This window comes from Rattus rattus, chromosome 5 (assembly GCF_011064425.1).
Source record: "Rattus rattus isolate New Zealand chromosome 5, Rrattus_CSIRO_v1, whole genome shotgun sequence".
Classification (NCBI taxonomy): Eukaryota; Metazoa; Chordata; class Mammalia; order Rodentia; family Muridae; genus Rattus; species Rattus rattus.
In genome coordinates this window covers 110,478,643-110,490,796 of record NC_046158.1, presented here as the reverse complement: position 1 = coordinate 110,490,796, position 12,154 = coordinate 110,478,643, and the positions used below count along the sequence as shown (strand labels likewise).

Sequence of the window (12,154 nt, the reverse complement as noted above, 5' to 3'; positions counted from 1 at the left end):
TTAGCTTCCAGGTGAGCGCCACCACTGACCCCTTCCATCCCAGTGACATCTAAGTTGGGTTCATTGAAATTCTGCCATTCCCTCTTGCCCTGTGAAGTCATTCTGAATATTTTTCTTAGCATTTTATGTTGCATAGTATCTATTTCATTTATTCTTGAGGCAGAGTCTCTCCCTTGTGGCACAGGCTTCAGAATAGAACTCATTGTGCAGCAGGGCTGGCCTTGAATGATGGTGATCTTCCTACTGAAGCCTCTCAGGCCCTAAGTCCAAGTGTGAGCGCCAGAATCCTCCTGAAAGCCTGGGCCGTATGTGTGACCATACCTAGCTTCTATGGTATCTGCTTCTATGTCTGTCCACTTTTACATATCATGTATTGTTCTAGAACCCTCTGTGTTCATCAGAATCTGTGGAAGCTTAAGTGCCATAAATAAAGCGGGATTGTACCTTGCATAAACCTTCTGTACTATAAGTCAGCTTCTGCACTTCAGTCTCTAGGTCATTTAATACCATGTAAATGCTGTGTAAATAACTGTTAGCCTATAATGGTTAGAGAGTATGACCAGAAAGGTTGTGTGTGTGTGTTAAGAGCAGAAGTGACCACTGTATGCCTAACCACTCAGTTCTATAAACTGTCTTCCACCTGAACTAGTTCGTGGACCCAGAGATTCATACAGACATTCTTTTTCTGTGCCCTTCATAATGCCACTAACCTTGTCTGTTGTATATTTCTGTGTTTTTCATCTGTAAAAGTTCATTTTGAATCTTTTAAAAATTATTCTTAATTTACCAAGCTGATGCATTTCCCCAGATCCTTGAACATGTAGAATCTGGTTAAAATGGTTGACTTGGTCAGGCCCTCACACCGAGGTGCTATGGTTGCAGCTCACAGCTGCTGCTCTATTGTCTCTTTCCCTGTGACTTTGTTTTGTTTGTTTGGGGTTCTGTTTTGGTTTGGTTTTTGAGACAAGATCTCGGGAGGTAGCTCTGACTGACCTGGAACTCACTGTTGACCTTGTTGGCCTAAAACTCAGATCCCCTGGCCCTGCTTCCCGAGTGCTAGAGTTGAAGGTGTGGCACCACACGGAATGTCTGCCCTTTACTTTGAAGCGTTGTTCATTAGACAGGACTTCTGCCTTACCTGAGTTGGAATTCTTCTCAGTACTCACTGTCCCTGTGAAGTAATGACATTTTCTTCTGTGTCTGGTCGTGGAGGGCAGAATTTCCAATGTAAGGGATCTTTTGAATGCTTCTTTTATGTATGAACATCTAGTTTTTGCAGTACCTTTTGTTGAAAAGACCTTCCTTTTTCCTTTGACTTGCCTTTGTTGAAAATGCATTTATTTAATTACCTTTGTTGAAAACCAACTGACCATGTATCTGTAGGTTTATTGTTCCCTGTACTGCCAGTTGCTGCTTGTGCCTTTATTCTCTCTCCTGTGGTGATCAAACTTGAGAGTGTTTTGTTGCTGCTGCTGCTGTTTGTTTCCTTTGGGAGAGTTTGTTCAGCCATGAGGAGCAGAGGTGCAGGTCACATGCGTGGGACAGTGAAAAGGCCTTGAAAACTCTGGAGACTAAGCTGCTTTTACCTATATGATGGGAAAGTCGGGGCAGTAAAGGTCTGCCTTCACTCTGTCCCTGTTCATTTCTCTTATGTCCACAGGAGGCTGGTGACAGACACTTTAAAAAAAAGAAAGTTGGGCTATAAAGATGGCTCAGCAGTTACGAGCACTGGCTGAGCTTGTGGCAATCTTTCTAGAATAAACACTTTGACACTGGTTATGAGTGGAAAACAGGAGATGTCACAGAAAGACTGAAGCCAGAACAGCTCCTGAAAGGGCTTGGATCTGGGTCCAGTTTGCATTCTCATTTTAAACTTGAAAACCACAAGATGGGTGAGGAAGCAAGGAAGATTTTACAGACGTGGACATGGTAGTCAACTTTTTCTTTTCCAGGAATATGTCATAGTTGACTGGTGTAAGCTTTGAGCTTTTGTGGTCATATTGTTAAGGTCGATGACCCATTGTTTCACCTGTTTCTCCAGGTCACTCTGTTCCAGGTGACATGTGAAGTCATGCTTGGAAATGAGCAGTACAAGTAATGCTTTAAGTAAATCCTAAGTCAGTCCCTAAGTCAGAGTCTCACACTCAAGTCTCACAGAGGACTTGGGCTCGATTACTAGCACCCACAGGATGGCTGCAGTCATCTGTAATTCCAGCCCCAGGGATCCAGCACCTTCTTCTGGCTTCCACAGCTACTGCACACATGTGGTACATACATACAGACAAACCCTCATACACATAAAATCAAAAGAAAAGAAAAGTTTTAAAGGATTATTTCCAGGGACTAGAGCAATAACCCACCCACAATGTTAGTTAATAACCATCTCTAACTTCAGGTATATTTGACACTCTCTTCTGACCTCTGGGCACTAGGTATATGTGTGGTAGACATACATATACATGTTGGCAGACATTTATACACATAAAATAAATAAATCTTTAAAAAGAGAGAGAGAAAAGATGTTAGGTATTTGTAAAGAACTTTTTGGGCCCTAGATGAGCAGTATGCTCTCTTTAAGGTGAGCTGGCTTCTGCCAAACCTGGGGAACTCACCGACGTGTTAGTCTAAAGAATAACTCGGGCGGCACAAAGGACCATGCAAAGAAAGCAAAAGTAACCTGGCAAGGCAGTTTCTTTTTGTAAACAAGGGTGTGGCCCAGAACCCAGCCTGGGCTAGGAAGTGAATGAAAGACTGGAATAGAGGGAGGAAAAGATGACTCGACTAACGCATGGAGATTTTTTAGTGATATAAAGGAGAAAGCGGGCAGAGTCCATGCTGAACAAGGCTGGCAGACTAAAGCAGACCATGAGAAGAGATGGGGGAGGGAGAGCAAGAGTAGAGCCAGCAACCGAGAGAGGCAGCCCAGATACCAAAGTGTCTGAGTTCTGTAGGATTAGGCCAGGGGAGGGAAGCAGAAGTCCAGCCCACTGGAGGGAGAGGTTCAGGGTAGGGGTGGGATCTGGAGGAGCCACGGGGACCCAGTGAGACTTGTTCTGGATTTCATAGCTAACAGGACACAAATGTTGGTTTTTATTCATGGTAGCTTTTCTGATTGGCATGGGTCTAACCTCACAATCTTTCAAGATTGGCTAATTTTAAAATGATCAGCACAAAAGACATGATAGAGAGGGGGCAGGGGTCAAGTTCTGTCAAGATTTGGGAATGCAGAAGGATCTCTGTGTAAAAAAAGTTATACCAGGTAGGGAAGATTAAAAGATTTACATACAGGTTCTACAAAGTGATTCACACACACACACACACACACACACACACACACACGCACACACAATGGAGCAGACATAAAACAATGCTAATTGTTTTAAACATATTTCCTCTGAAGACACCCAATAAGGGAATGTGAATTTTGCTTTGTTGTTGTGTTTTGGTTTGGGGGGTTGGGGGTGTTTGTTTTCTGTTTTTGTTTTCTTTGGGGATTTTTGGAGACAGGGTCTTTCTCTGTAACCCGGGCTAGCCCAAATTCTGGCAGTGTTCCTCCAGCAGCTTGCTCTGTGCTAGAATTACAGGCACCTACTGAGCAGCCCCGCCCGCTCTGTTCCCCCTATTCTTAGGCAAAACCTGTGTCTGTGCTTCCTTTCTGTTTGAGGCTCTGGAAGGTTATTTGAGCTTCTCCAGACCAGAAGGATCAGCACGCAGGTTGTGTAAGTGCACATGATAGTGGTGTCTAGTTACTACTACCGGAGTTATTGGATGAAAGCCTGGTCTCAGCAGCCTCAGTGAGGGGCAGGGCGGCTTTAGGAAAACAGCTCCCAATTATGCTGAGCTTACCATTAGGAGTTTTTTTGTTTTTTTGTTTTTTTGTTTTTTTTGGGGGGGGGCAACAGCAGTTTTGAGATTGACTAATTTTTAAAGAGTCATCAAAAGGAAAAGGAAAGAAAGGGGGAAGGCCTTGAACATTTAGATGACTTAAATTCTGAGAACCTAGCATCAGCCTCTGTCTAAACAGAAGTGTTACTGGTGAGAGGATTAAGCCTTTAGCATAAAGGTTTTACCAGGACAGATAAGAAGATATAAATCCTTTTCCATAAGCAAAGGTTATACAGTGTTTAATTGGAAGCTTCAACTTTGTCTTTAATGTTTCTTATAGTTTCCCATGTAATTTGACTTATAATTTATTGGTTGTTAATTTATTGGTTGTTTAGACAAGCAATAAAGGTAGGAGGAAGGGATGGCCACTTGTAGCAAGGTCTCTAAGCATTTTTGCAGAGAATAAACTAGAGAGCAGCCTCTCTGACCTTCCATCAAGGTCTCTTGCTAAACAGGGAGTGATTTGAAAGAGCAATGTGGTCAGGTTCATGGATATTCAAGGTCGTTGTTTAGCCTACATGGGCATATAGCTGTTTTCTGTTTTTCTTTTCCCAGAGTCTCAGGGACACACACAACAAGCTACTACACAAGATAGGCTGGGCCTCCCAACCACACACACCAGTTAAAGAGACAGGCAGTGAGTGAATAGAGATGGATTCCATTAGTCTCATTAGAAAAAGGTCAAATCACCCATCATGAACTAGAGTGATTCTGTCTTCCAGGTTCTGTGCAGAGCTGGATTTCAGTTTTCTGTTTCATTGGTTTTGTTTTAGTGAGAGGGTATGTATATGTGCACACACATGCTGGTTTTTAGACTTATTAGTTTAGTTTTTTCATTTTCTAAATTCCATTTCTAATATGGTACAAGCTGGCCTTTGTTTACAGTATAGCCAGAGATGAGGTTGAACTCCCTAATTCTCCTCTCACTTTCTGAGTCCTGGGATTACAGGAATGGACTGCCACCACACTCAGTTTTATAAGGTTCTGAGAGCTGAGCTCCATTTCTGTCTGAAGCTTTAGGGTTGAATAGTGGGCAGGAAGCCAGGCTTGGTGGCACACAATTTTAATCTCAGCACTTGAAGGACAGAAACAAGTGGATCTCTGAGTTTGAGGCCAACCTGGTCTACATAGAGAATTCCCCAATACAGCCAAGGCTACATAGAGAAACCTTGTCTTGAAAATCGTAAGTCGTGAGTGAGGTGAGTGAGTGAGTAAGGTGAGTGAGTGAGTGAGTGAGTGAGTGAGTGAGTGAGTGAGTGAGTGAGTGAGTGAAGAAGACAAATTGAGGCAGGAGAATGCTGCTGTCCCACTCACTGTGAATTTACCATCATTGTCTCTGCTCTGTTCTATCCTGCCTGTTGGGTAAGTTCTCAAGGGTGTGAGAGATGCTCTCAGGACTGTAGCCTTTCCCCTTTTCAGCATGTGACTCCTTGGGGAATTTGGATTCTTTGGGATATATTATTTGAATAGTCAGAATACTAAAAGCAGAAACATAAGTGTCTTTCTTTAGATTGTTTCCTCTCCTTCCAGGAAGGTTACATCATCATTCTAGTACCTTCAAGGATCTGGCACTCCACCTCTGACCAGCATTCTTTTTCTTCTAGGGAATGTGTATTTCTTCTCTGGTGGCCTTCTATTTTCTCACCGTCATCACGCAAATGTCGTCATTTCCAAGGACCACATGAATTCTGTCTCCTTCTATGATGGGGTATGTGGTCTTTCAGCCCTGGCTTTAGTGCTCTGACATAAATCCTGTTTCCCTTCCCATTACCATGTGGCAGGATGCCAGGGACCACAGAGGCCATTGGAGGAAGCCAGCAAGGAGAATGAGCAGAAGCCTGTGCACTCCAGAATATTTCCGTGCTTAACTAGGAAGGCCTTCTGGTCAGAAGCCCATGACCTCCAGTGGCTCCTCACACAAACCTAAGGCTCACACACTTCGGCCAGAAGCTTCATCCTGTAGCAGTGATGGGGCTCTAACTTAGTCCTTAGCCTCAAGAAAGAATTATGCATAGAACAAAGTTGTAAAAGCTGTTCACTTCCTCAACGAGAGTTTAGCATCAAGTATAACCTCTACCTCCACAGAGTGCTTGCTCCATAAGAACCATGTACACCAGCATTACTCATCCCCTCAGGGAGACGGTGGTAGGTCAGGTTTCCCCCGTCTGTACTCACTGGCAGAGCATAGGTGGTTTCTGTCAGTGCAGTACTGGAGTAGAGGGGTAGGCCTTCCACTTGGTCTGGTCTCAGCCTCAATTAGGTAAAACCTTCTACCCTAAAGGCTGTTCAGAAACTTGGAAGCATCAAGTAGGCAGATTGGATGACCTTATCAGATAAGAAAGGGGTTGGTTTGTTTGTTTGTTTGTTTGTTTGTTTGTTTTGACAGGATTTTCTGTGTAGCTGTTTTTTTTTTTTTTTTTGTTTTTTTTTTTTGTTTTTTTTTTTTTTTTTCTGGAACTTACAATGTAGACCAGGCTGGCCTTGAACTCACAGAGATTCACCTTCCTTTGCCCCGTGAATGATGGAATTAGAGGTGCAAGCCACCACCTGGCTTGTTTTGTTGTTTTGTTTTAATTTGTCTGTATATGGGTATATGTACATGAGTGCAATTTCCTGTAAAAGGCAAAAGAGGGCATTGAGTCCAGAGAACTGTAATTACAAGAGTTATAATCTGCCTAACATGGAGTTCTGGAACACAGGTTTTCTGGGAGAACAGCAAACATTCTTACATCATTTAGCCATCACTCCAATAATGAACAGTCTTCCAGCATCAGCCGGGTAGTGGTGGTACACACCTTTAATCCCAGCACTTGGGAGGCAGAGGCAAATGTATCTCTGAGTTTGAGGCCAGCATGGTCTTTAGAGTGAACAAAGTGAGTTCCAAGACAGCCAGAGCTACACAGAGAAGCCCTGTCTCAAAAACAGAACAACAACAAAAACAAAAACAAAACTTCCTCTTCTCCTCTTCCTCTTTCTTTCATCATCCACATACAATTCATTTAAAAAAAAAAAAGAAACAAAAAAACAAAAACAAAAAAAAACAAACACCAAAAAACAGCGCTAAAGGCTAGAGAGATAGCTCAATGGTTAGAGCATGTGGATTCCAGAGGACCTGAGTTTGTTTCCCAGCACCCATTCTCAGGCGGCTCGCAACCACTTGTAACTCCAACTCAGGGGACTCTGACATGACAGATACAGGGCAGACACTGAGATATGCACATAAATAAATTTTTTAAATTTTTTTCTTAAGAATAAAAAACGAGATTTAGAGTAATGGTTATGCAGTTAAGAGGACTTGTTGCTCCAGCAGAGGACCCAGGTTCAGTTCCCAGCACCACAGGACAGCTCACAAACATCAAGTTCCAGGGGATCCAGTGTCCTTTTCTGACTTCATGGATATCAGGCACACATGTGGTGCACATAACTATGTACAGGCAGAGCTTTCACTGTAAATTCCTATTCCTATCTACCTTCCAAATGAGTAAAACTCATACTATGATATATTCATTAGGCTCTGCACAATTACTGGGGATTACCCCTAACCTAATTCTCTAACAACTGGCCACTCCCCAAGAGTGCTCCCCAATACTTGCTGCTGTTTGAAATTTTCAAGGTTATTTCTGCTCCAGCAGTCTTCTGGGGAGGCATTTTACTCTGGCACCTGCTATTGGTCCATCATGGCTAGTGGAGACCTCCTGTTCTCTCTGTCTTCTCCTCCTCTGTGCGCCTCCTATCTCCCCTACCTGTAACCCCCAGCCAGATAACTGAAAATCCACCTAACTCTATTCCCTTTAGTAATTAGTTGTAGCCATTTTTATTTAACCAATAGTTTTAAATTGGGGTACAAGGTTTGCACAACAAAGATGGTATATGTAAAAATTCACTTGTCTTGGGGCCCTAGATCTTGGGGCACAGAATTTAACATTTGAATACATAGTAGCATCAAATGAACCCCTAACCGTAGGTTTGGATTTTTCAAAACCTATTTTTAATAAGGGTTCTTAAATGCTTTTAACCTCCCTTCTAGCCCACCACCACTACCACCAGAGGTAGTAGACACTGCTTCTTTGGAGCAAATCCAATCTGTGCTTTCAGGATAACAGCAGTTTGTTTTACTCAAGTCAACAGTGGTAGCTCAATCCCCTTGCAAACACCACTCATGAGTCAGCAATGTCAGGTCTTACAAACACCATTCACTTAGCAGCAAAGGCATGGCAACCCAGAAGAAACTGCAAGGCTCTGCCAATCAGCCTTAATCTGAGGAAGTGGCAAGAAGCAGCTGGAACACCACAAGAAGGTTTTTGGTGCATTTCTCTCTATGAAGTCACAACAAATGATGACCAACAAAGAATGGTAAGGCGTGCCAATACCAACCACCCAGCATTGTCAGTGAAGACCAGCGTCAGCAAAGCCCAACAATGACCAGTAAAGAAAGGCAAGGCATGGCGTTGGGGATTTAGCTCAGTGGTAGAGCGCTTGCCTTTAGCAAGCACAAGGCCCTGGGTTTGGTCCCCAGCTCGAAATAAAGAAAAGAAAAAAAAAAAAAAGAAAGAAAGGCAAGGCATACCAGTACCATACTGCATCATCCACTGTCTGTTGGGTTATCCTTACATCCTTTCCAAACATCAAGTGTCCCCTCAAGCATCTGCTCTAGCAAAACATCAGATGCCCCTTTTTCCAGGCTGATTTCAGAAAAATACCACATGTCTGTTCTTAGCAAAACATCCTTCCATGTGTCTGCCTCAGCAAAAACATCCTCTCATCAGACAGTTTCCAGGAAAGCATCACATGACACAGATGAGTCTCCAAAGAAACCAGAAATTTCCACATCACCCAACAATTCATAAATTAAATTAAATCTTTAAAACATAATGAAGAAAAAAAAGTGTTGGAATGGCAAGGGTAGCTAATTTGTGGGAAGTAGTTTTTTGGTTTGGTTTTTTGAGACAGGGTCTCTGTACATAGTCCTGGCTGTCCTAGAACTATTATGTAGACCAGGCTTGGCCTTGAACTAGAAGAAATCCACCTGCCTCTGCCAGCAGCTTCTGTGGCCAGCCTGATCTATAAAGTGAGTTCTAGGAGAGCCAAGATTACACAGAGAAAACTTGTCTTGAAAAACAAAAAGTTAATTAGTTAATTGATTGACTAATTTTAAAAAATTTAGCCAGAAATGGTGTCACATGCCTTTGATCCCAGCACTTGGGAGACAGAGGTAGGTGGATCTCTTTGAGTTTGAGGCCAGCCTGGTCTACAGAGGGAGTTCCAGGACATCCAGAGCTACACAGAGAAACCTTGTCATAAAACAACAACAGCAACAGCAACAGCAACAAAATTCAAAGTAGGGTCCAAAGAGATGGCTCAGAAGTTAAAAGTACTTGCTGCTCTTCCATAGAGTCAAGTACCCATGTTGAGCCACTCACAGTGGTCTTTAACTCAGACTCCAAGAGGATTCAGCCTGTGCACTGGTCTCTCCTGCACTCACATGCAGACATTTACACACATAAATAATTGAGTAAAGCCTTTCAATCAAAATAAATGTCTAATAGATTTACATAATTTTAACTTTTAACTTTTCTTTAACTTATTACTGATAAGGAAGAGGCACTCATACCACACGATATACACATGGAGATCTGAGGGCAGTCAGTGTTCAGGGGAGTCAGTTCCTTCTTGTGGGTTCTGGTCATCAAATTCAGGTTATCAGGCTGTGCGACAAGTGCTTTTACTCACTGAGCAGTCTCTCCAGCCCAGAATTAAATATTTTAAAATCTCAGAAGTCGATAAGATATAATTAATCTTGGGTAGAAAGACTTTCTAAGCTTAGGAAGTCCTTAAAAGTACTAGATGTGGCGGTAACTGTAACCCTGGAGCTGATGCCAGGAGATTGTACAAGGTGGAGGCCAGCCAGGGCCACATAGGAAGCTCGTGCTAGCAAGGACTACATAGAGAGACCTTGTGCACTAGCTTCTTTCAGTTTTTGTAACAAATACTCTGACAAAAAGCAACTTAGGTTACAGTTCATTTAGGAAGGGAAGTCACAGTGCTAAGACCTTGAAGCAGATAGCCATATTGCCTTCACAGGCAAGAGCAAAGGATGGCCTGAAGAGATGGCTGAGCAGTTAAAAGCCAGTACTAGCTGTTCTTCCAGAGGGCCTGACCTCCACTCCCAGCACCCACTGGGCAGCTCAGAACCATTCCCAGGGAATCCAGGGTCGTCCTCTGATCTCCATGGGTAGTGCACACACATAGTGCAGCAGACAGACATGCAAACAGAACACTCATACACATAAAATTAAAGTAACAGCAGAGAGGAGTGGACACATCCAAGCTTGCTTGTTGTTTAGCTTTGCCTTTCTTAGACTGTCGAGGGTCCCTTGCCTAAAAAATGATGCCTCTGGTGCATAGTGTGCTGGTCTTACGTCAAACTAGACAGTCCCCCACAGATGAGTTCATAGCCAGCCTGATCTAACCTCGTCCTTGCTTGTTTTGTTTGCTTGTCCACTTACTCGTGCTCACTTGGCTTTTTCTACTCATAAGGTCTCTATTCATACACACACGGGGAATGATTGCTACCCACAGCTGACTTGGTCTTCCCACATCAGTTACTGATCAAGACAGTCCTCCATAAACACACCCACAGACCAACTTCTTACGACAATTCCTCAATTAAGACTCTTCCTAGGTAATTCTAAATTATGTCAAATTGACAGATTAAAAACTAACCATCACACCAGGCATATACCTTTAATCCCAGTATGCTAGAGGCTGAGGTAGGTGGATCTCTGTGATTTCAAGGCTAGTCTTATCTATGGAGCTAGTATCCAATAGATCCTGTTTCAAACAAAGACGAAACATCACACCATGTCTTTAAAAAATTAAGTTCTAAAGAAGGGCTAGAGAAGACTCAGTGGTTAAAGTACTTGCTTAACCTGAGGCTGGGCATGGTGGCATGGGCCTTTTTGTGAGGTCAAAATATCCTGCACTGTTGCAGGATATTTGATCATACTGTGAACCCTGAAATTGCTGTTCCTTGGAGTAGAGTTTAACATGGGATATGTGTGGAGGTCAGAGAAAAACTTGAGGGACATGATTCTCTCCCCCACTTTGTAGATCTCCAGGGATCAAACTTGTCAGGTTGTCAAGCTTGGCAGCAATCACTTTTACCAGCCAAGCCATCTCACAGGCTCAGATAATTCTTAAAAAATGTGCTAGCTGAGCTTGATGACATTTGTCTGTTGGAGGCTGAGGCAGGAGGCTCACTGTGAGTTCAGGTGAGTCAAGGCTACATAGCAAAACCCTTCTCAAAAAAATAAAGATAAATTTAAAAATCTGTGCATCAAAGGAGACTCGGAAGAACGAACAACAACCCACTGAGTGGCAGAAATGCTTTCTATGATGAGAAATGAATACCTTACCTGGGAGAGGTGACCCAAGCCTATCAAAAATGCAAGGTCATCCTCTACGCCACGGTGAGCTGCATCCGACCTGGACTTCACAAACCACACTCAAATCTCTCCCATCCCCTAAACCAACACCTTAGAAGGAAGTGGCATTTTTAGTTTGGGAAAATGTATATCGAAGCCAGTGGGACAACGCATGCCTCTGATCCCAGCTGTTTGAGAAACTGAGGCAAGAGGATTGTGAGTTCAAAGCTGCTTGGGTCCTTGGTGAGACCATGCCCCTCCAAGTAAAAGACCCTGTAGTGGTCTTTTTTCTCCTGTAGGTGGGAGTTGGAGAGCAAGTCTGTTTCTAAATTCATTAAATAATAACTGGGAATAACTGAAAGGCAGTTGTCCTATGTGTGCTGACACCAGCGGGACTGAGATCCTGAAGATGGCTCTCTGAAGCTCCTCCTCCTTCTCTTTCCAGGATTCCACCAGCGTGGTGGCTGCTCTTCTCATAGACTTCCGAAGCTCCATCCTTCCTCATCTCCCAGTTCATTTCCATGGATCAAGCAATTTCCTGATGATTGCCCTTTTCCCCAGATCAAAGATTTATCAAGCATTTTACTCAGAGGTAACATCTGTTATTAATTAACAAAATAGATACCTTTTTTTCCTCATAGCAATTTAAATGGTAAGATGGTGCCTTAGAACAAATTAATGATGATTTAAAGTCAGTAGTGGCTTATTCCTTTATTCCCAGCATTTGGGAGGCAGAGGCAGATGGATCTCTTGTGAATTTGAGGCCTACCTGGTCTCCATAGTGAATTTTAGGCCACCTAAAGCCACATGGTAAGACCCTGTCTCCAGAAAAGATACAGAGTGGG

The 12,154-nt window shown here is 43.1% G+C and overlaps 1 protein-coding gene across 1 annotated transcript in view; it reads left to right on the top strand.

The window, feature by feature from the left end:
* C5H20orf194 (chromosome 5 C20orf194 homolog) overlaps positions 1-12,154 on the top strand; it is a 132,125-nt gene that overhangs the window by 85,765 nt on the left and 34,206 nt on the right. Inside the window, exons 21-22 of the mRNA XM_032904223.1 lie at positions 5,490-5,593; positions 11,755-11,901. Of these exons, the coding sequence (XP_032760114.1) occupies positions 5,490-5,593; positions 11,755-11,901 (251 nt within the window). The remainder of the gene's footprint in view (positions 1-5,489; positions 5,594-11,754; positions 11,902-12,154) is intronic.